This window comes from Fukomys damarensis, unplaced genomic scaffold (genome assembly GCF_012274545.1).
Source record: "Fukomys damarensis isolate Sample0158 unplaced genomic scaffold, DMR_v1.0_HiC HiC_scaffold_34, whole genome shotgun sequence".
NCBI classification, from domain to species: domain Eukaryota; kingdom Metazoa; phylum Chordata; class Mammalia; order Rodentia; family Bathyergidae; genus Fukomys; species Fukomys damarensis.
The window spans coordinates 13,632,617-13,658,018 of NW_022900946.1; the positions used below are offsets into that span (position 1 = coordinate 13,632,617).

At 42.8% G+C, this 25,402-nt stretch overlaps 1 protein-coding gene across 1 annotated transcript in view; it reads right to left on the reverse strand.

Annotated features, from left to right (window-relative positions):
- The window catches only part of Clec16a (C-type lectin domain containing 16A), a 213,138-nt gene that overhangs the window by 121,539 nt on the left and 66,197 nt on the right, over positions 1 to 25,402 (reverse strand). Inside the window, exons 12-13 of the mRNA XM_010610069.2 lie at positions 20,954 to 21,086; positions 15,038 to 15,138 (exon numbers count right to left, since the gene is read on the reverse strand). Coding sequence (XP_010608371.1) covers positions 15,038 to 15,138; positions 20,954 to 21,086 — 234 coding nt within the window. The remainder of the gene's footprint in view (positions 1 to 15,037; positions 15,139 to 20,953; positions 21,087 to 25,402) is intronic.

The following is a 25,402-nucleotide window of genomic DNA, read 5'->3' on the forward strand; positions in this document are numbered from 1 at the left end:
AGAGGCCAAAAGGAAACACAACAAAATCATCCACAGTTGGTCCTTATAAAGTCGTAAGCATAACCGCAGGCAAGTGAACAAAGTTCTCATTCTCATTTGTGTTTCCTATAACAAGCATTACATCATCACTGCTATTCTTAGGAAGGCATTTAATTTGTGGAAAAATATTTAATTTGGGTTTTTAAACTACTTTCCCGAAACAAAATGGTGCCAGTGGTCCTGAATGAATGAAGCCAACTTCACAGCATGACAGGGACGTGAATGTGACAGGGAACATGGCACGTGTGTGAGGCCACACACACACACACACATACACACACACACACACACACGTACTATAAAGGCATATCATCTCCCTCTAGCTGAAACAAACACTGGATAATGTATTATCTTTTAGGCTCCACCCTGAAGTGTCTGATGACAGACAAATCCCCAAGAAATCTCACGTACCTCACATGTCCTGCAAGATGCAGCAGCCTTGCTGACTTCCAGCAAGCCACATGCTTCCCTGGTCCCTTCCTACCAGTGGCCTCAGATCAAAAAGTCAGCAAAGGTGTCCCCTCTCCACAGGGCTGAGGGACATGGTTCCTAATGAATCCAAAGAAGCCCTAACAGAAGGGAAGGGTGGGGCCCAGAGTTGTCAGTAACTAGTCACTAAGCCTCTTGGACTGGACTCTTCCCCCTTAGCAGTAGCTCCCAGTCAGGACAGAGGTGGCAAAGTCTTCACACGAAAGCAACATAAAAGGAACCAGACAGAAGACCTGAACAACGAGACCCCGATAACACCAGGTAAATAATGTTCAGACATTTTGCTATTTTTTGTGATCATGCAAGGTCCCCTTGGCTGCAGTCACAAAAGCCTGGCTAGCTCTGGCAGATGACAGACAAACCAACCATTTCGAAAGCCAACCAGATGCTGGGCCAATTTCCAACATACTTCCAGTTCTGATTATGTGTCAGCTGAGTTCCAATGTGATGTTTTGCCAGCTCTTGGTATGGCCAAAGCCTCCCGTTACCTTTCAACCTTTCCCATACCTCTCATCCATGTTCCAGTAACTCCAAAGCAAAACAAAACAAGAAGCCCAAGATTCCGCCTGGGTAAACAATGGGAAATGGGAAATGAAATGCCAGAAGGATGGTGGGTGGACTGGAGAACCTTTAAGAATACAAAAGCTGAACAATAAGCACCCTCCACCCTATGCTCACCCTTGGACTAGGGCTCTGTGGACTTGAAAAAAGGCTGCATTTTCTATTGCAGATATGAACCAGAATTCATTATGTGGCTTGACTGAATCACGACAACTGCCTTCCTCCAGCCAGTCAACCCTTCCACTGTGGGATATTCATTTTGGTGCAGCATCTAATCTATTATGATGTACGGGAAGGCCTGAGCTCACATTTGGTTTTTATTAACGTTGCTTTTATGTTAAAACTGTCTTATGAGGAAAAATCTATCGGAAAGAGACTATCTCATTCAGGGGCCTGCTGAGGATCTGGAAAAGATGATGGGAGTCAGATACAGCTAACTGCTTGCTGCCTAGTCAGACAACCAGCCAACCCCCACCAAATGCAGACCCTGTGTCCACAGGCAGGACCGGGGCACAAGCCAGTGGCAACTATTCCATTAGGCAGCTTCCCTGAGGACCCAAGGCTCAGGGCAGCAAACTCAAAACCCATGCAGGTCTTCTCCAGTTCTGCTCTGCGGCCCATGCTTGTTGGTCCTGTAATGACAGCAGTCGGGATCTTGGGCACCACCAAGGTTCTTCTGTTGGTGATCCCTCCCACTGAGAGCAGAAGAACTCACTGTCCCCCAGCCCTGAGCCTCTCGTCAATTTCCCAACTCAGCAAATGGCTGCTCAGACCCAATGGCAGGAGTCATCACTGACTCATCCCTTTAATCAACCTCCACATCTGAACATCAGCACATGCTGGCTCTAGCTCCAAAATATAGCACACATCCTTCCAGTTTCCTCTGTCTCTGCAGCCAACTCTCTAATCCAATCCATATTATCTCTTGCCTGGACTACTGAAACAGTTTCCTAACAAGTCTCCCAGCTTCCCTCCTGCGAGTCACTCCCCTACTTCCAATAATCTGCTTTCCATCCAGTAGCCAGAGGCTCATTTAAACACTTCCATCTTTTCATGTCACCATCCTACTTAAAAATCCTGAAGAGGTTTCCCACTAGACTCGGGAAACAGAATTAAATTCCCTTTCACAGCTTCAGGGCCTTTTATGATCTGGTGCCTGGTCACCTGGCCAGGCACACTTTGGCCTGGTTTCTGCTCCTCAAACACAGAAGCAGTTTCCCACTTCAGGGCCTTTCACGTGCTGTTCCGTTTGCCTGGAGCACTGTCGTCCGCAGTCTTTTCAGAGACTGGGGCTCCTTTTGCTTCTTACTCTTCAGGTCTTGGTTCTGATCTTCCTTCCTCAGAGAAGCCGTCCCTGGTCACCCTGGCTGTGACTGCACCACCACCATCAATCACTTCTCCTCACTCTGCCCTATTCATTTCCTTCTCCCATCTCCCACCTCAATTCCTTTTCTCATTCATCTGAATGAAGTTAATCAGATCTGTTCTGGTGACTATAACACTTTAGGACCCAACTGTCCTCAGCAGCCTGATGCAGCTTGCAGAAACACAGTTCACAGTGACAGCCTATGTCATCCCCTATGCTTGGTTCCAGCCCTCCTCTCTCTCAGAGGACACCGCTGCCCACTCACCCTGGTGAACAGTCACCTGACAGACGTGTCCTGGACACTGGACTCTCTCTCACTTCACCCTCTGCCAGTTTTCCTTTCAACTTTCTGGTTGCTTCTTCCTTGGCTCCTTGTACCAGTGGCCTAGGTGGCCTGAGGATGTTAGCCCTGATTCCTCACAGAAGGGTCCTAGCTGGCCACCAGGCACATTGAGGCTCAACTGCGGGGGGTAAAGTCTCCTTGTATGGCTTTCCTTGTTGGGCCAGGGCCTCAATCTGCCTGGCATCTGCAGCTCCCATGCTGAGCAAACTGCTCCGCACACAGCAGGGCTCTGTGTTCCACATGTGTTTGTCCAATGATTACACAAGTAAATTCTTCATGAACACAGTCCTTTGGAACCAAAGGAGATTTCTGACAAAAGATACGGTCACATTCAAAAGAAGGGAAACACACAAAAGCTGCATAGATTATATGACCTCTTGGTTGCTGGGAGAGCTTCCTGCTGTGCTATGACACAGTCTAAGCCCCCTCTGGGCTCTGCCCGTTCTTATGATGAGTTTCTACTCCGGCACTGCCGTCCCTGCCACCACTCTCACCTCCCTGCTTCCACTCTGGCCACCCCGTCCTCCTTGCTTTCCACAGAGCACATCAAGCTTGTCTTGGCACTGTGTCTGGTGACCACCCAGGAGGTGCTGTGCCCCCTGCCCTCAGCGAGCCCCATCACATCCCTGGTTTGTTTCGCAGCTGTACTTCCTCTCACACAGAATTACCTTCCTCGCCCCCTAGTAGCTTACTGCTGGTCTCCTCTAACAGGACGCAGGGTCCACGGCATACCGAATGCAGTCACTGTGTCTAGTGTCCAATAGGGGCCTCAAAAATACCTGTTGGCAGGGTGAAGGGATTAATAAGTGAGTGGCATTACAGGAACTGGAAGAAGGAACTGAATTCCCTCAAATATGAGTTCCAATCTTCTAAGAAGCAAGGCCCAAGAAAGAGCAGTGGCTCACCATGCAGGAACCTGGCAGGGTCATCTCCAGCCACGCCAATGGATGAAGGAGGCACCTGTGTGCTGTTCAGACTTCTCTACTCCAGGAGGAGGCCCCTGGGGAATCCAGCCAGCCAGAAGACCAAGAGTGTGGCTATGCCCTGTGGAGCCTGCATCTCTCTGTCACTGCTGGTAGCCTCCCCACCAAGACCCTGGGCAGAGGCTGCCAGAAGCAAGCAGCCATGAGGACCCACCACATGGCTGAGAGGCAATCAAGCAGTAAACTCGGTCGAGCACTAAGTGCCAGGTGCCAGGCTGGGCACTACAAGGGACATCACGAAAGCCATGGTCTCTGCTGTCCAAGGCCAGGCAGTTTCAAAGGACAGAGAAAAAGCTTTTTGTTTAGTTTTGTTTTTTTGTTTTAATAGGCCAATCTTTCAATGAACACAGATGCAAAACTCCTAATAAGATACTGGCAAAATGAATGCAACAAATCATTAAAAAGATCACGCATCATAACCAAGCAGGCTCCATTTCAGGGATGTGGTGTAAAATACTATATAACAGAACCAAGGACAGAAATCACAATATCAATAAATGCAGAAAAGGCTGGGAAAGCTTTGGTTTTAAAAATGTCTACTCTTCAAAAAATACTGAAAAGACGTGTCACAGAATAGAAGGAAATCTTGGTAAAACACATCTGATAAAGAACTTGTACCTAATCTGGGTGTGGCAGTGCATGCTGTAATCTCAGCACTCAGGAGGCTGAGGCCGGTAGATCCCAGGTTCAAGGCCACAACATAGCTAGTTCAAGGCCAGCCTAGACTACATAGCAAGACCCTGCCTTAAAAAGCACGAAAACTTAAAAAAAGAAAGAAAGAACTTATACCGGAACTATATAAGGAATTCTCAAAACCCAACAATAAATATAGCCAGCCCCATAAAAAGTGGACAAGGAATTTGAAAAGACTCTTCACCAAAGCAAATAAAGCACATAAAAAGATGTTTAACATCACTGGTCATTAAGAAAATGCAAATGCAAATCACAAGACATCACCAGATACCTTGTATGCGTGGCAAAAATTTCAACGCTCACCATACTTAGAATTGGTGAAGACAAAGACAAGGCTGGGGATTTAGCTCAGTGGTTCTGGAAACTGCCTTGGAAACAAGGGCCTGGGTTCAATCCCTGGTACCAAAAAAAAAAAAAAAAAGGTGAAGATAAAAGGAAATTGAACATTTGTACACTGGTGGCAGGATATAAAATTATGCAAGCACTTTGGAAAATGGTTTGGCAGTTTCTTTTTAAAAGGACAGGCAAGGGCTGAGATTTAACTCAGTGGTTCCACTGCCTGACTTGCAAGCACAAGGACCCGAGTTCAATCTCAGGTACCAAATACAACAACAACAACAAAGAACATTCTGTCATTATATTCCAAGGTATTTACTCAAGAGAAAAGAAAACATATGTCTTTGCAGACTTGTACACAAATATTCATAGCAGCTTTAGTTGTAATGGTTAAAATTTGCAAACAACCAAAAGCCCATTAACGATGGATAAACAAACTGGAGCACATTCATACAATGGAATGCTACCCAACAATAAGAAATGAACCACTGGAGCCAGGCGTTGTTCGCACACCTGTAATCCCAGCACTAGGAAGGTTGAGGCAGGAGGATCGCTGTGAGTTGGAGACCAGCCAGGGCTATATAGTGAGTTCTAGGTCAGTCTCAACTATGTAGTGAGACCCTGTTTCAACAAAAGAAAACAAGAAATGAACCACTGATACACAAAAAACACAGGTGAATCCTAACATAGTCGAGAAGATTGAAAGAGACCACACAAAAAGAATATACATGATCCTGTTTGTATAAAATTCTAGAAAGTGACAGGGAGGAGCAGATCAGTGCTGCCTGGGGAGGAAGGTGTGAGAGGGGAAGAGGGGTATGAAGAAACTTTTGGGGTGACAGGTATGAACACTGTCTTGATTGTGCTGATCGTTTCATGAGTGCTTCCATTTATCAGAATGTATCAATTGTTCATTTTAATGTATGTAGTTTACTGTGTATCAATTATACCTCATTTAAAATTTTTTAAAATTTTGTTTTGTTTTTTGAGACAGGGTCTCGCTATGTAGTTGAGACTGACATGGAACTCACTATGTAGCCCAGGCTGGTCTCGAACTCACAGCGATCCTCCTGCCTCAGTCTCCCAAGTGCTGGGATTACAGGTGTGCACCACCATGTCCGGCTTATACCTCAATTTTTAATTTTAAAAAATGATGCCATGATTTCCAGACAAGATGGACTAGATTTACCCTCCTGATTCAAACAACTTAGCAAGCAAGAACAAATACATAAACCAGTGGTTAGCAGACTCTGGAGACAACACAAAGTTGCACAGAAGACTAAGCTCCAAAAAAAGAGTTGAAGGAGGGGGGCCAGCGATTGCTCCAGCTCATTGTCTGGAGAGTTCCTAGGCCTCAGCACCGGGAGCAAAAACTCAAACAAAGCCCTGGTCTCTGTGAGATGAGAAGGCAGCACTTGGAGTCAAGAGAAGCCGAGTAGCTGCAGTTTGTGGGAGTCCTGAAGAGGAGGACTCCTCAGAGAAAGATCCGAGATGCGCAGATGGTTCCTTCTGGGCTCCGGCTGCACACATGTGAGGAGAGGAAGAGGCCTATTGGTATGGAACAGGTGGAGCAATCCCTGGAGTGCACACAGGGCTGGCAGTGTGCAGAGGCCACCTGTCCACGGGACACTGCGTAAAGTCTCAGAAAGGCATTGCCTCATCAGTGGGGGCTGTGTCAGCCTCAGACCAGAGGCTGTTAGGCCAGCCCTACAGAGATGAAAAGCAAGCCTCAACAGGAAGCCCACCAATTCCAAGGAACTTAACCGTGAGTCCAAAAATATTGAAAAGGAAAAAGAAACCAGCTTCCAACAATGTAAAAGTCACAGTAACTGTCAACTAATAAAAATTACCAGACACACAAAAATAACAACAAACTATATAAGTGGTGAAGGACAATAGCATCTAAAGCAAAAGAAAAATCAATAATAAAAACTCAGCTCAACTTCGCACAGCTGTTAGACAAGAAATTGAAAGTTTAATCATTAAACTGAATGAAAATAAACTACATATATCAAAATTTCCTGCATGTGGCTAAATCAATGTTTAAGACATTTACAGCATTAAATTGTCATAAAAGAAGAAAGCTTAAAAATCAGTGACAGCTGTGAGGTTGCCACACTGAAAAGGATTAGTATGAGGTTGTATTTTTGCTGAAGAAACTGCAGTGTATCCTGATTGTGGTGATGTTCACATGAATCCACACGTGTGCTAAAATTCACAAAACTATATGCAAAAAAGTTAATTTTACTCTGTATTAATTTAAAATTTAAATAAATGGATTAACTTAAGTCAATAATCCAAGAACCAAGATACAACATGTAAAGGTACAATATCCCAATGATGAATATAACTGTACTGTATACTTAAAAAGTACCAATAAACTCAGTGAAAAAAAAAGTCAATAATCCTATACAAAGAAGAGTAAATTAGCGCCAGAGGGTCTTCTCGGCCGTACCCTCCCCCGCTGGCGCCGCTGCCGCCATCTTCAGCGCTAGAAAGGTCGCCAGGTGGGCACCCCTGAACACCCCCCCAATCTTCCCCCTTACGCTTTTAGACCTCCTGATTGTACCAGTCTTTGGACCTACTCTGTAGAGGCAGAGGTGGTCATAAAGAGTATTTTCTGGCACTTTCAACTTTGAACATCTTTAAAGAAGGGGTGGGGGAAACTTATAGTAGAACTGAGTGGAGTTCAACCCTTTAGGAGGTCAGGGAACTCAGTCTGGGCCTTGCAGCCCGAGCTCAGTCTGCTTTGTGGGGTTCTGCCACCAGCTAGCTGAGATCAGGGGACTCGGCTCTGCAAATGGCAGCACATATTGTATATTATGACAGCAGTGATATAGTCTGAAATTCATTTTTGTTTCTTTCTTTTTTTCATCCTACTCTGCAAATTCTTTTTTTTTCTTTTTGTTTTCTTTCTCTAACTCAGTCTCTTACTCCACTATAGTATCCCTCATCTCTCTTTTTGTTTCTGCTCTTGTACTAATTTAGATTTCTTTTATTATTTTTTTTTCTCTTTTCTTTATGTTCTTTTCTTATGTTATTCTACCTCACTCAAGGGTTACTATATTTCTATTTTGTTTGTTCTTTTTGAATTTAACAATTTCCTGATGATTGTCTGGTCATTCTATGTCTTTTGGCTTCATATGAAACCTTCTCTAATTCTTATACTTATCTACTTCTCTTGTCTTAACTTTGTTTTAAGCCCCCACTGTAAATGGTAAATATCCTTATTGAAAAGTTTATTTACTGTAAGCATATTTTGGATTGCTTCTTGATCTTAATTAAATTTACATGGTTTGAAGGTGACAGATTGATGACTACCATAAGTGGTCAATTTGCAAATTGTGCTTCATTATATTGTGGTGCTGATTGTATCAATTAGGATAAAGGATTGTGATTGATTCAATGAGCTGTTTTCTTCAGTATGATGAAAATGAGAATGTCTATGAGTCATTAGAGGCCCATGGGCTGCAGCCCAACTATATCAGGAAGATTTAAGTAATAACCTAACGGTTAAACTAAGGATAACCCAACAACAATAGTAAAAATGAGAAAATGCTTAAGCAAGATACAGGGACAGACTTCCAGTTCACCAATGGCAAATAGTGGGGCAAATGAGGATGAAAAGTCTGATAGTGAATCATCAGGACACCGTGAACTCAAAGCACAGGAAGTAACAAAACTGATCAATCAGGCGCTAGAGAAATATAAAACAGAAGTAATTTCCCAGATAATCATAGAGATGACAAGCAAAATGAAAGTTATAATTCGTGACTCTAGAAGAGAAACTGAGAGAAAAATAGATGAGCTCAGGACCGTGATAGAAGCCATGAATCCCCAGCATAAGAAAGAATTGGAAACAATAAATGCCCAATACAAGAAAGAAATGGAATCCATAGGACAGATTCAAACAGATATCCAGGAGATTAAAAACTAAATTGAGAGTGTTCACAAAAGAATAAAAGAGTCCAAAGATAGAATCTCAGATATAAAAGATAAAATTGCAGTCAGTGACCGTGAAAAGAGGTCTCTTAAAACAGTAGGAGATCATGAGAAATTGATACAACAACTCTTAGACGATACTAAGAAGAATAACATGATTGATAGGAATTCAAGTAGTAGGAGAAAATGTAAATGACTTAAAAAAGCTGTTCACAGAATTAATTATAGAAAAGTTCCCAAATAGAGGGGAAGAATTTGACATACAGATAAGTGAGGCATATAGGACTCCAACTAGCCGTGATCAAAAAAAAATCTACACCTAGACATATAATAATCAAGATCCCAGAAACCCAACAGAAGAACAAAATACTACAAGCAGTAAGAGACAAGAAACAAATTACATGCAAAGGAAAGCCTATCAGAATTACAGCAGACTTTTCAATACAAACCCTTAGGTTAAGGAGAGCCTGGAATGAGATATTTCAAGTACTAAAAGAAAACAACCTCCAACCTAGACTGATGTATCCTGCAAAACTTTCTTTTAAAATGGATGGGGAAATAAGATATTTCCAGGATAAAGAACACCTGAGAAACTTTATGAATACCAAACCAGCACTACAACGAATTCTAAACAATATCCTAGAAAAAGACAATGAAGGTAACAAACAACACAATGAGGCCCAACAGAGCAAATCAAATAGGCAAGCCAAGAAACTAAAAAGAGAAGGTGAAAAAAAAAAAAAAGCCCATGCTAATAATAAGTTAGTACACATCAGTTATAACCATCAATATTAACGGCCTCAATTCACCAATCAAGAGAAATATACCAGCAGAATGGATTAAGAAGCAAGATCCAATAATATGTTGTATACAAGACACGTCTAGTATAAAAAGAAGCCCACAGACTGAAAGTGAAAGGACAGAAAACTTCTTCATGTAACGGGAGCTCCGCCCGCCCCCCAAAAAAGCAGGGGTAACAATCTTATTCACAGGCAAAGTAAGTTTCAAACTTAAACTGGTTGAAAGAGACAAAGAAGCTCACTACATCCTTGTGAAGGGAACAATTCAAGAGGAAGAGATAACAAATAATTTATTTTTAATTTATTATGTCAGAAAGTATATATGCTTTTTATTCCTCTTTTCTTCTTTTTTTCCTTTTTCTTTTTCTTCCTCTGATGCTGGGGATTAAACTCGGCACATTGTTCTGGCTAGGCAGGTGCAGCACTACCGAGCTAAATCTCAGGCTTTACATTTCATATTTTTAAAATTTATCAATACATTAATCCTTGTCTCTATTTGTTGGTCTACCAAATTGATGAGTTATTTTGGTTCTCATTTTCTTTGCTTTTTTATTTGAGAGTTTATGAAATCTCTATATATGAGTAGTATGAAAAGTATTAAGGCCCATCTGTCATTCTCCTCTTTCATCTCTGCTTTCTACAAACTTCCTTTTCTGTCACTACAGCTTGTTTGGTTGGAAATTTGTTAATAAATGTTATTTTTATTATAACTATACTTAATCATGAATATCATTTAGTATTTGATACATATTACAAATTCTCCAACTCCTTCAAAGATGATATTTGTTTTTTCTCAAATTATACAAATCACCAACATTCCACACATCACTGCACTGTTTTATTATACCTAAGTATATACTGTATTGTAGAAAATATGTGTATGTGTGTGGGGGGTATGTTTTTACATATATGTGTGCACTACTAAATGAGAAACATGGGCATGAATGTGGTAGGATGGTGCACACTTGGCATATTGATAAGTTTCTCTGGCAACCTTATGATTTCTTTAAATTACATGCTTGACTTCATAGTCATTCGTTTGGGAAGAATATTACATATCTATTGGTGTTAAATTCTATCATTATGCTTATAAAAATATAATAAAATAAGTATGGGATATAATAAAATAGAAAGAAAAATCTGATCTTAAAAATGTGAATATTTTTTAGTTGCTTTTGGATTTCAAATATAAGTATATTTTTTTCTGTGGGAAGTTTTGTTAGAAAATGTAAGTGGTACAATCAACAAGTATATGATATTTATCAATTAATTAAACCAAGGAGTTTATAAATCATAAAATTTTGAGGACAGTTTCTCAACTATAATATGTAACTTTGTTTTATTTATAATTACATTATTTCAAAAATATTATAAGACAATGAGAAAGAACATAATGTTTGAAGATCATATCAAACTAATGTATTTCGATTAGTCTGTGTTACATAAATTCTTGTTTATTTCATATCCTTTTTTTGCTGTCATATATATACATATATATTTGAAATTTTTATTTAGTATCTTCATTTCTTGTTATCATGTATCTTTGCAATCTTTAACTAAAAAAAAAAAAGATATAGGTAAGAGTAAATTAAATCTGAAATAAGCAGCAGAAGGTAAGAAATAAAGGAAATAGGGACCAGGGACTTAGCTCAGTGTCTCTGCCTCCTGCCCTGCAAGCACAAGGTCCTGAGTTTGACCCCGGGTACCAAAAGAAAGAAAGAAAGAAAAAAGAAATAAAGAAATTGATGATACTGAAAACAGGAACACAACAGAGAATACCAATAAAATTGACAATCCTTTAGCCAAACTGGTCAGGAAACAGAAATTATGACCCAAATAATCAATACCATGAATTAGAGGGAGGACATCACTACAGATTGTGACAATAAAAAAGATGCTAAAGGAGTATTATAAACAAATTATGACAAGAAATTCAGCAATTTAGATGAAATGACAAATTCTTTGAAAGACACTAGTCACCAGAGGTCACTCAAGAAGAATCAGAGAACCTTAAACAGTCTTCTATCCATTGAGGAAACAGTGATTAAAGGCTTCTGCTCAGCTGGACATGATGGTGTAGATCTATAATCCTAACTGCTCAGGAGGCTGAGGCAGGAGGATGGCGAGTTCTAGGCCAGCCTTAGCAACTAAGTGAGACCTAGTCTCAAAGCAAAATTTTAAAAGGGGCTGGAGATGTAGCTCAGTGACAGAGCTACTCATCTAGCATGTGTAAGACCTTGTGTTCAATTTCTAATCCTATAAAAATAAACAAAAAAAAAACCATAAAAGACTGCAGGCTTCATTGATTTAAGGGACATTTTAGAAAGAAATAATGCTAGTTCTACAAAATCTATTTTCAGAGAATTGAGGAGAGAATATTTTCTAATTCATTCTATAAGTACACAAATGCTGAGAGCAAAACCAGACAGAAGACTCCATACCAGTATCATTCGAGAATATATGCAAAAATTCTTAACAAAATTTTAGCAAATCCAATCCAGCAATGTATAGAAAGTGCCACATTAGGTGGCATTAGCCCTGAAAGTACTGGAGAGAGCTTCCTGGAGAAGGTGACTTCTGGGCAGAATCCTGATAAACAAGCAGCATTTCAATAGGGACTGACACTGAGGAAGAGAAAACAGCAGGGAAAACCACCAGTAAAAAAGAAGCTAGACTCTCCAGGAACAGGTAGGTGTGTTGACACTGACCAGGGTTGCTGTCAGGCTTCCAAAAGAGCTCTGTTCTAGGGAGCAGTCAAACACACAGGGCTGAGCCCTCAGGACCAAGTCTGTACTTTTCCAGAGTTAGACATCACCAAGCTGGAATCCTACCCAAGAATTTGCAACTGGAATAGAGACAAACTCCCAGCCTTGGGTTTACTGGAACCAAATCAGAGCCATCGAGGGAAGGCTGAGGTACTCAGAGTTGGTTGGTCCCTGGATCTGGTTGGCTAAAGGTCCCGCTAGGCTTTTTAGCAATCTCTCGGATCCTATGGGCTGCCCCAGAGGCCTTCCTGCAATAGGCTTTCTCTTCAGCTTCGGGTAATGAACAGCAGTTTCTGTTGCCTGGCACCAAAAGAAGACTGAAGACTTCAGTGGGTACCATGACAGCTGCCAAAGGTTTATCTCTATAAAAGGTTCTGTCACTGCATAAAAATTTGAAGGCCCTTGGAAGGGAGCAACGGGTCTATGAAGGAAAGTCAGAGGAATGAGATCAAGTTGGAAAGGTGGTGAATACCCCAAATGGCAGGGAGAAGAGGGTAGAAGTCAGAGCAGAGGAGACTCTACTGGTTTCTGAACAGGGAAGGCTGGGTCAAAGCAGATTTACTGTAAAGGATTTCTGGCAGTGCCACAGAGGACGGATTATAAAATGGCAGTATACTGACCCTTCCAGGAGTATGGTGGCTGGTGCTAGCCTGGGATAATGACCACTGGAAAACCATGCCCCGTGCCTTGGCTCTCATCCCTGCACCTGGCTCAGAGACACGCACTGGGTAGGTTAAAGCCTGCTGTTCAGCTAGGCTGAAAAGGAGGACTGACATCTGATGAGCAAAGAGCACAGGCCTGAAAGAGCTGAAGGTCGTGTCAGTTTCAAGCTTGGTTGGCAATTTTAACCAAAGAGAACGGTAGGAAGAGTATATCTACAGGACAGGAGGGCAGTGTTTCAAGATGCTGCCGAAACAAACGGGGGAATTAAGGCTGGGGAGTGGCAATGAGGAGGGCACAGAGGTGGGGCTAGAGGGGTGGTAAACACTGCACAGGTAGGAGCTGGTAGGTTTCATGGAGTTAATTTTACTCCCATAATGGAGGGTCCCTGTGTCCCAGGCATCAAGCCAGGTGCTAGAGGCAATTACAGAAGCCATGGGAGATAATAAGATTGAGGAGGGAAATGCCAGCAGGATCTGGAGCCAGCCATGTTTCTTTGAAAAGGCTTAAGTTGTGGGGCTGCGTTTGATCCTCTACACTGAGGGAGGGGAAAAAAGAGAAAAAGAAAACATCTCAGGCTGGGTCTTCAGACATGCTGTGAGCATAGGTAGATACCTGAGCAGAGAGTCATGGCTGGTCCCTCCACAGAGGACATGCCCTGCCAACAGTCTCAGTGCCATTTGCTAAGAGGATATCAGAACAAATGGGGACACAGACACACGATCAAGGTCAATCAGGCATTCTGCACAGCTGCAAAGCAACCTGCTGGCGTGTGATGATATGAGAGGGATATGGGAGGGGAACAAGAGACAGCACGACACATTTACGGCTGAGGGAGTAGTTGTAGCAGTAAATTCCCTCATACTCCTACTTGGCTTTCACAGCTATCTTTGAAAAGACACATGAGAAACTGGTAGAATGGGCTGCGTTTGAGGAGGAGAGCTGAAGGCTGAAGCTGTGGGAGAGACTTTTATTATATTCACTTGCCACCAGTGGACTTAGTTTTTATTAGTGATTACTTAATGATTAAGAATAAATGCTTAGTTATGTTGAGTGTAGATTTTTTGTTATATTTTGTTGTCATATTGAGGACTGAACCCTTGTCCTGAGCTATATCCTTCTCTCTTTTTATTTTATTTTGAGACACAGTCTAAGTAAGTTGCCCAAGCTGGCCTTGAGCTTCTTATCTTCCTGCCTCAGCCTCCTAAGGAGCTGGGATTACTGGTGTGTGCCAATACTGGTGTGAAACACACTGGTATGTTTTAGTGTCTCTAGCCACAGGTGGTCTTAGTAAAAACCAACTCCATCAGCTTCTCAATAAACTTAGGAGAAGTCTTCTAAAATGTCACTTGATACAATATAACATGTCATCTATACCACCCCCAATTCTTGGCAGGGCTAGAAGAAATTCCAATTCTTCTTTGATGAGGTTCTGATGTGGAGGCCCCGGAACACACCCATGTCAAGACAGATGGGGCAAACACCAGAGGCTGTTCCCCGCAGTCAGCAGTGAGGGAAGGAATGACGAATCCTGATCAACTATCAACTCCACATGAGCTGGATTCTGGCCACACAGCCTCAACAGGGGAAGCCAGAGAACCACACCTTTCTTTAGAAAGGAAACCTACACTTTAACAAAATCTACCCAAGTCTATTTTAGTTCTGAACCCATGGCAGGAACACCAAGTAGTATAAATAGCAAAACCAAGGTTACAGTCTGACTGATTTCAATTCTGATGTTAGGAAAGTGGTTATTGGCTAAGTCAACCGTAAAGCAAGGGATCGACAGAAAGCCACAGTGTGAAGACAGTCACAGTGGGTTAGACAGTCAGTGCTCTAACCTTTCCCCTTATTGCCTGAGTCACCAATTCCTGTGGCCTCAGTCTGTAAGAACGCATCCGAGAAATTGGAAGGAGGTGGAAGAGGAGCACTGCGGGGCCAGCTTCGGCAGCCAGAAAGGAAAGGCCCCAAGAAGGGCTCTTCTTTCCCCTCCAAGCAGCAGAGCGGTGGGGATCAGCCGGCATCAGGTCACAGGAAGAAGCAGGTGAGAACACACCTACCTTTGTTGTGAGACATGGCATACAGGAGGCAGAGCACGAAGAGGGCATGGTAATCGTCCTCAGGGCTGTCCAGAGCGTGGTACACCATATCCAGGAAGGGTCTGGAAAGAGAAGGGGCTTGAGCCTCTTGGCACAAAGTGAACATTCCCTCCCATCCCCCAACCATGGGGTGCCGGCTGCTCTTGCCTCTTGTGGGTCTGTCTTCCAAGGCCCTTCATGTGTGTGGAGTCCAGCACCTGGTGCCAGGACCCTAATACAAATAAGAGGTGGGCTCTGCCCATAGAAAGCTACCTACAGGGGGAAACTGACAGATGAACAAGTCACTTAGTCACTTAACAATCAATCCCAATTGAAAGCCCAACAGTATATTTCACTGAACTAGAGAAATCAATCCAAAAATTCACTTGGAACTAGAAGAGACCTACAATAGCAAAAGTAATTCTAGGCAACAGAGACATGGCAGGGGATATCACAATCCCCAACACGAAACTATACTACAAAGCTACTGTGATAAAAAACAGCATGGAACTGGCAAAGAAACAGACCCAAGGATCAGTGGAATAGATTAGAAGATGCAGAAACAATTCCAGACATACTCAGATACCTCATCTTTGACAAAGGAGCCAACCATCCTCACTGGAGGAAAGATCACCTCTTTAATAAATGGTGCTGAAAAACTGGATTTCAACCTGCCAAAGATTAATACTAGACCTGTATCTTTCACCATGCACTAAACTAAATCCAAGTAGATTAAAGATATAAATATTAAAACAGAAACACTAAACTTGCTGGAAGATAAGTTAGGTGGAACTCTTGAAGACATTGGCATAGGAAAAGACTTTATGAACAAATCTTTAGTAGCATGGGAACTAGAATCAACAACTGGGATCTCATTTTTTTTAAAAAGCTGCACTGCAAGAGAAACCAGCAACAGAACTAAGAGACAACCTACAATGTGGGAAAAAATTTTTGCCAAATGTTCCTCAAAGGTCTACTATCCAGAACTAAAAAAAAATCAATCCCCCCAAATTTATAAACTCAATTCTAAAACGGGCATCTGAAATGAAGAGACATTTCTCAAACAAAGAAGTAAAAGCAGCAAATAAACATATGAAAAAATGTTCAACATCACCAGTCTTTCAAGAGATACAGATGAAAACAACACTGAGATTCCACCTCACCCCAGAAAGAATGGCTGCTCAAGAAATCAACCAATAACAAATGCTGGCAGGACTGTGAGGAGAAAGGAATCCTTCTCCATTGTTGGTGGGAGTACGGACTGGTGCAACCACTGTGGAAATCAATATGAAGATACCTCAAACAAGTAGGATTAGAGGTCCCATTTGACCCAGCTATGCCCCTGCTGGATATCTTCCCAAAAGAATTAAAAGAATCATACCACAGTGATATATGTATACCCATGCTTATAGCTGCACAGTTTGTAATATCCAAAACTTGGAAACAGCTTAATTGCCCATGAACTGGAGACTGGATAAAGAAGATGTGGAGTATTAACTCAGCCATAAAGAATGAGAAACTAGAGACATTTATAGCTAAGTGGATGCACATTGAGGCCATACTCTTAAGTGAAATTAATAGGACACACAGAAAGGTAATAAGGGAAAAGAAAAAAATATGAGAAAATGAAAAAATGGAAATAAAGTGTAAATGGGGATAGGAGGAGGGGGTGAAGGGAGAGCAGGGACAAGGGGAAAAAACGAGAACCAAGAGCTGTCATGTAAAGGTACAGGATCCCAATAATGAATGTAACTGTACTGTATACCTAAAATGTACCAATAAACTCAATAAGGAAAAAAAAAAATAGGACACATGTGTAAATACCAAATAGTTTCTCTGGTGTGAAAGACTAAAAGTGTAAATAAGAATCAAAATGTAAAATTGATATTGTATAACAGGAAAAAATGTCTAAAGGTACAAGGGAAGTGGGAGTGGTAGGGGAAAGCTAAGAAGGGGAAAGAAAAAAAGAGAAAAGGGAAAAAATGGAAACAAAGTCTCTGTAAATAGGGAAGGGGGAGTGGGTGAAGGGAGGGCAGGGCAATGGGGGAAAAATAAGAACCAAGATACATCATGTAAAGGTACATGACCCCAATGATGAATGTAACTGTACTGTACACCTAAAATGTACCAATAAAGAAAAAAGGAAAAAAAAAGAAACAAATTAAAATGGGTTATGTATTGTTACCAAATCCACACGAGGAATGTAAATATCATGTACCGCAAACCTGTACAAGAAAATGAAGGGGATCAAGAGATGGGTGAAGGAGGTGGAAGGGAACGGAAAGGGGATACAAAAGGAATTAAGATATACCATGTACCTGAACCAGTTTTCCACAAGGAAGGTAAAAGTTATGTACTACAAACATGTACTAATAACAAAATAAATAAAATTTTAAAACAAAACAAAAAACCAATCATTTACCAGGTGTCCCAGACACTAGGGATTGATGGTACAATGTCCTTGTTCCCCGGCATTCATTCCCACACCAGTTGGCAGAGACAGGGAATAGACAAGCGCACATCATGACACACAGTGATGTGTCACAAGAGAATGAAGCAAACAGGGCACCATAATAGACCAGCAATACCACTCAAGCCACAAACAATGGCACGAAGAAGTTTAAGGACAAGGGCGAAGAGCCAGACAGCCTGGGTTCACATTCTGATTCTGCCTCCTCTTAGCTGCAAACCTTCAGGACAGTTATTTCTAACCCCCTCTCCATGGCCCCATTTGATCGACAGGTTAGAAGCTAGAGGGGCTACTGTGAAATCTCAAGGGCAAAGGTGAACGAAAGAGACTCAGCCCGCTATCTGTTTCTACTTTTAATATTCCAAAGGCACTTCTCCAGAATTTCATTTTGGGTCAGCAACTTCTCAGACTAACGTTCTCTGACTGTAAGAAGTGATAGCAAGGTCTCATCTCTGATGCTCTGTGCATGAGATCTAAAGAGCAGTGGCAAATATGAGAAACCACATATCCCAAATGCTGCCCTTCCAGGGCCAGGGCCTTGCCCAGAACACCCCTCAACACAAGGGTAACACAATATGTACAGATCGGGCCCGAAGGCAGGGAATTCTAATCCCGTGACCAAACCTCTGGATGCCAGGATGGAGCCAAGAAAGCCGAGCACACCTGTGTGTGATCAAGGACACATTCAGCCCCTGGCAGGGCCCGCAAGCTATGAATAACACTGGCTGTCCATGCAAAGTGAAACCGGGGATCTGTTCTCTGCATAATCTTTTATATACTTTTCTGAATTCTGAGTTTTATAAACCAACCATCAATAAAAAGTATTAAATTGAAAAATGCAAAGAAAAAGTCGTGAAAATGGACTTGTCATAACACTCCAAATCAATGCAGTACACACAAAAATTAAAAGAAAATTCTTAAAGGGGACACTGACATCCAGTCTGTTTCTCTGGAGCCAAGGCAAGGCACCCGCCACCTTTCAGATGTGTAGTGTTGCCACGTGTGGATCTGGGTTTCTGTAACCTTCCAGTGCTAACTCTTCTAAACCTGAGAGCAAGATAAAGTGTCAAATATTTTCTTGTAACCCAGCTACCTGAAGTTGAGATTATATTTTCATTTGGGAATAATGTGAATAACCAAGTATAACAACAGAGGGAACACTGGGTGGGTACAGCATCTTTTATAGATTAGATGAGCTGTTATGGAGCCACTAAGCATTTTGTTTACCAAGAGCATAAAAGATGCTTGGAACTGATATTAGATGGAAAAATAGGAATAAAAACTGATAGAAGTGAGCTAATAGGAAGATGAAACGCAGAATTCTCAGGAGGCTGCATTGAGAAAAGGTAAGACAGAATGAGAACGATAGGTTGCAATAGTTGCCTTGGAATAGTGGAATCACTGAGACTTCTGTTTCTTCTTTATACTTTTCAAGGTTTTTCACATTTTCTGAATGTGCATCATTATCATACTTTTTAAAAGAAGCAATGTTTGGAACATTTTTAGTTGCTCAGATTTATACAATGCAAAGAGAGCCCCTAATGTACAGGGAATATAAGAATAGTTCCACTTTTTATTATGCTATTTCTTTGGGCAAGTGGATCAATCAATGCCAAGATGCAATTTACATCCTAGAGAACAAATGGCCATCTTCCTTTACCCTCTGTGTGCTCCCCTCAGCACTGGGAAGCAGAGGGGACAGAGGACCACCACAGTCTCTGACAATCAGTGACCAAGTATCTCTCCACCTGGGACAGCCTCGCCCCAGGCATGCAGTTTCAGAGAAAGGCAGTGATCTGGCCCAAAGCCTGGCAGGCCTACAGATGGCCTAACTCAAAACACCCAAGACAGCTTCTAGTACTAAGTCACATGGTCAAAGATGCAGTTGGAGTCACCCAAAGTTAGAAAGAATCTCAATCAACTCAAAGAAAACCTTTTTCTTCACTAAAATTTAGGGAAGAAATATTTTGGTTTGCTTCTTAAAGAATAAGGGAAATATACAGATATTTTTCTTCTTAGCAAAGCGATGGTATTACGGTACTATGCAAAACGTGTTTTGTTAATGATTGTTTCCATGTATTAGATCCTGAGAAACTGAACACATCATCACAGAATTCACTTCAAAGTAGCAGCTAATATTCTATTAAGCAGATACACCTGCATTTGCTTAAGCATCTTCCATTGTTAATCATCTATGGTTTTTCCCAATTATTCCTACTCTAATGCTGGGCCAGGCATCTAAAGGTCATCCTCACCTTCTGTGCTTAGAGTGACTTCCTGAATTTTCAGAGCTTCAGGAGTTACTCTTTTGTTGTTGTTACACAAAATCAAAAACTGACGGCCCACAGCATTCATAATCCAATGTTTTTATTTAATAAAAACTAAAAGTAGTTCTCTTGCATATCTGACAAAAATTAATCCCCTCTATTAGAAAACTGAAACATTTGCTAAGCAAAAAGAGAAACAAGATGTGGAGATGAAACAGTAGAGGGCTTCAGCTGGGTGTGGTGGCTCATGCCCATAATCCCAGCACGCTGAGGCAAGAGGATCACATATTTGATCCTGTATAGGCAGGTTAGCAACTTGATGAGATCCTGTCTCAAAATAAAAAAGGGCTTGGGATAACTTAGTGTGAAGGCCATGGGTTCAATCACTAGTACCACAAAAATGAATGAATGGATGAATGAAATTACTGGGCTTCAACTCTTCACTTTCAGTTAAATTAATAAATAGAATGGGGCCGGGGGTGTGGCATTGCTGCTGATGCTGGTTCAGGAAATGAATGAGCCATAAGCCACTAGAAGAATTAGCTGGGGTCTGCACAGTGGGGCTCCTAGATAAGCAAAGAAACAACCCTGTAGCCAGGAAGCCCTACCTAGCAGTTCACCAGAAGGTTTGGGAGCAGTTGCCTTTTTGGAGGTGATGATGCCACAGCACAGTTCCAGGAGATGTGTGTGCCAAGGTAGAAAAGATGTAGCTTCACAGGCCGAGGACAAAGGCAGAGCTACAACAGATCATGCTAGCTGAGACCTAAGAACAGCCCTGCAGATGGTAGTGTGGGAGGCACCAGATGAACAAGGCAGGGAGACCAAAGCCTGGCTCCAGAGGACAACCCCCCAGGAGCAGCCCAGGCAAGGCAGGACCCACATCCTTTAGGTGGGACATAGCTGCAACCTGCTCCAAGGGGGTGGTGTCCTGTGCCAACTGGTCTTCCAAGGGACGAGCAGTAGTGATAGCTCTATTCCCACTGAAAGGAGCTGCTGTGCCTCCAGGTGGCCAGAGATTGGAGGAGTCTGGGGGACGAAGGGAAGCAGCACGGTCCGGCTGAGACAGGAGAGGTCATCTGGCTGGCACAAACCCCGCACTCAACCTCCTTGGTGAGCGCCGCTCCTCCTCTGAGGCCGAGCTCAGCAGGGCCGTGAGCCTACCTGCTCCACTGCAGGCTGTCGGAGCATGTGGCAGCAGCGCTCTTCTCCTCGTCCGTAGTATTCTGCTCCTGCACAGAGGTGCTGGCGGCCAACTCTGAGAGCTTGCTGTGCTCCATGATCACCATCTCAATCTCTGAAAGTGAACACAGAGACTGGATGAGCCCAGACAGCTTTATGAACCTTGACTTACGGACATACTCATGTTGGGAATAAGTACGGATACACCGTTAAGACAGCAAATGTCCAACACTGGGGACACGAACACTGGCAATAAGCTGGGAAGCTAACAAGACAGGGCCAGAATCTCTCTCTACTCAGCCCAGCAATGCTAAAAAGCATGGCTCTGACTTTGACAACAAAACACAGATTGCAATCATTTATTTTATTTAATGAGTTTTAAGAGTTATTTTGCTTTATTGGCACCATATTCCCTTCCCAAAGGACTTGAGGCAGCTTGAAAGACAAAACATGTAGTGAAATAAGACACAAGCAAATTCACTGAAAGTATTTTGAAGTTGGTTACACTTCAGAAACAGCTTTGACTCACAATTTCTGGAAGGGGTAAGATGTGGATAGCTCAGGAACCTCACCCTGTGCTCCAATTAAGTAAGAACAGCTTATAGCAACCCTCTCGGTGCACATTTTTGTTTTCAGAATAAGTTAGGAAACACTAAAGAAAAACACCTAGAATTACAGATGGGAGCTGTGTTTCCAGGTGCACCTGTCAGTGTTCCCGCCATGTGGATTAGAACTGGCTCAATCAGCCCGTGGAATTCGGGGTCCTGGTCACCTCTCCCAGCCTGGAGAGACAATCTGGGGGAGAAACAGGTGATGAAATGACCCCACATTTCCATTTCCAGAAAGATGGTCTCTCATTCTTCCAAAGAATCTAACATGGTTTCCCCGGCACTCCCACAAGGGCCTTCTATCTGACCTCGGCTTTCTTTCTCACCCCTTAGTTTGTTCTCCACACAAACCCGGGTGATGTTAAATGAAAATTAGTTCATGCCACTCTCTGCTTGAAACTCTCAACACCTTTCCATCATACCCAGGACCCATGGTCTCAAGGCCTCACACAGCCTGGTCCCCATCCACCTCTGACTTCGCCTCCAGCCCTCTGTGCCTTGCTATCTCATACTTGGTGCTGGGCTTCTCATTGGTGCTCAATGCCCCAAGCTTGTTTCTGGCCCAGGATCTTTACACAGCCATTTCCTCTGGCTGGAAGGTTCTTGCCCCAGGTCTTCCCTACCTAGATGTGATTCAGTACATCCTCCAAGGCTGAGCTCAAATGCCACCTCCTTGACGACATTTGAGATGACCTCTGTTTTCGCTTTAGCTCTTTTTATTCTTTTTTTTTTCGTTTCTGAGACACAGCCTTGCTATGTAGCCCAGGATGGCCTCAAACTCACAGTGATCCTCCTGCCTCAGCTTCCACAATGCTAGGCTTATAGGCATGGTCTTTACCTCTTTTTAAATGATTATTACTAAATTGCATGCTTTGTTCTTTCCCGATGCCCTTTTTCTGTTCCAGGATCCTCTGCTACATTAAGTCATTGTGCTTAGGATCCTCCAGGCTGTGACAGTTTCTCTGACTTTCCTTGATTTTGATCACATTGGCAGTTTGAGTTCTAGTCAGGGGTCTTGCACCCTGGGTTCGTCTGACATCAGGCTGGGATTCTGGGTCCAAGGGAAGATAACCACAGAGGGAAAGTACACCCCTTCACATCATTTGCAGGGCGCATACTATCACACGACTGATGACTGTCGCTGTCAGTCTTCAGCATGTGGCCAAGCTATTGTCCACTGGGTTTCTCCACTGCCAAGACACCTTTCCTCTTCCTCCATGCCTGCTCTGTGGGAGGAAGTCAGTAAGCACAGTCACACTCATAGAAGGAAAAGCCATGTTCTAATACATATAAAAGATTTGAACTTGTTCTATTGAGGAGAGTCATCCTCTCCTCCCTTCCTTGATTTTACTTTACAATATTTATAACAACCTGGATTTTCTATTCTCTGTTGTTTTGCTTGTTTAATGTCAGCTTATTGAGGAGAGTCATCCTCTCCTCCCTTCCTTGATTTTACTTTACAATATTTATAACAACCTGATTTTCTATTCTCTGTTGTTTTGCTTGTTTAATGTCAGACTTTTCCCACTAGGCTGTGGGATTCCTAAGAATAAATTCCTCTTCCATCTCCAATGCCTACTGCAGGGCCTGGCAAAGAGCAGATGCATGATAAATATCTCTTGAATGGGTTAGTGAATGTCTGCATTAGTCTAGCCCAATATAGGAAGCTTTGGCAGTAGGCAGGGCTGGCACTGAATCATGGTGGCTGGACATAGCAGGTAGTTTACAGCCCAACTCAGTCTGCAGTCAATGTGCACACAAAGTCTCTCATCAGGAAACATATTCTCTCCTGCCATTCTCCCCAAATTCTGTTAGCATGACTGTGCTTGCAGCCAAGGTGACATGGAAGAGCGCACCCCACACACGTCCATAAGGGGCCAAGACCTCTGGAAGGATCATGCTCAGGAGCTCCCTGCTCTCCCAATCTGTTCTAGAATCCAATGCCATAGACCAGTGGTTCCCCTCACATATGCAGGCACCAATAGGTGATTCTTAAGTGGTCTCTGGACAAATGCTCTATTTGTATGGCTTTATATTTATTTTGATGGGCATTAGAAGAAGATTCTAGCTGTATAGAGACTTTTGTGCATATTAGTGCTTAGAATGAGGCTAAATTTGAGAGAGAGAGGAAAAAAAGAAGGAGTCAATTCCAAGAATCCTCCTGAGCAAAGACTAGCGCAGGGAGGTGGTGTGACTGTGTTTATGAGCAGCTGTCTTCTTTTCCTTCCATGATGACCCCCACCAGCCTCACTTAGGTGCCCAGCCTCCTCCCTGCAGCTGCAAGCTCTCCAGGATGGGGTGCAGACACTACAGCAGGAGTGCAAGATGGCTGAGTGGGTGGTAGGCCTTTAAAAAAAAAAAAACCTATTCTCATCTTTAAAATACCTATTTTGCTTGTTTTATAATACACATAACATTAGCACATTGATATAAATGTGTGTCATTTGCAATAAATAAATGTACACATTCTTGAAAGATGCAGGCATAAATCCTGTAGGTACTTGTTTGCATTCGTGGATAAAGCATGTCATTAAAAGACATCCGAAGCCTACCTAGCAACAGTGACACCAGCTTCCTCCTGGCCTCTAGGATCTGGCCTTTGGCCTCTGCCCAAAGACCACAGGCCCACTTCCATCCCTGCCTGGCTGACATGCTGGGGACTCAGCTCCAGAACTTCCCCAGATCACAGAGCCAAGCGCCTGGTCTGGAGGCCAAGCCTGCCATGATGTGGCTGTCCCCTTTCCAGCTTTTAAATCTCCCTGGACACCATGAGATTCTGGAGCCGAAGAGAAGTTACAGGTAATCCAGTTCAGTGCTTCAATTCAGTTCAGTGTTTAAGTAGCTCCATCTATTTTTACTGTTGTTATTGTTACTTTTATTACAGTGCTAAGGATGAAACTCAGGGCCTTGCACATGATAGGCAAGTCCTCTACAACTTAGCCACATCCTCAGCCCATCAATACTACCCTGAATGGTAGTTCTGTAGGAAAGCGAGAGCAGGGCTGCTCGGGTATAGGCTGGTGGACAGCAGATGTTCTCTTCCACAGGGTCCCTCAGCCATACCACAGAGGCCTCTTTTTGAAATTCTGATACTTCATAAAACAATGTCACAAAACCACTGTTTTTTGTTCAGTCCTAGGCATTGTAGCTGAGTAAACAGTGACCCAGAGGTACGGTGGCTATTAACACAGCTCTAAATGTGTCAGCAAAAGCCAGGATAGCTCCTAGAAATGTACCAGGGAAAGTCACACTAGCCCTTGGCAGCTCATGTCACATCTTGGTGCAGAGCCAGGCCAGCGAAAGACTCTGCACAGAAAGAGGTTTCTAAACCTTGGCTGTGTCACCCTGGTGTCCCTGTTCCATGGCCCCCCACACCCCACACACATACACTTCGTTCTCATCTAGCCAGCATGGTAATGGGATGAGCTGTCCTACTGTGATTAATTTTCCAGATGAATGAAGATCAGTTCTTCAAATGTCAACACAGGTTTCCCCCAGGCTTCCTTTAAATAATTTTATCCAGGCAACTCTTACAGGACTGACTCTTACTTAGCATCTGCCAACTCCTTAAAACTGCATGCAAAACTCTGCCACCACACAGAAGTGTGGTGGATAACAGGTTTTTGGGGAAAGGGCCTCTCTAGATTCTCACTGCTCAGAAATGGACTCTACAGCCATCATTAAAAGAGGATGCTAGCCAGGTGTGATAGCACATCCCTATAATCACAGCACTCTGGGAGGCTGAGGCAGGAAAATTTCAAATGTGAGTTCTGCCTGGGCAACTTAGCAAGATTGTCTCCAAATTAAAAAAAAAAAAAAAAAA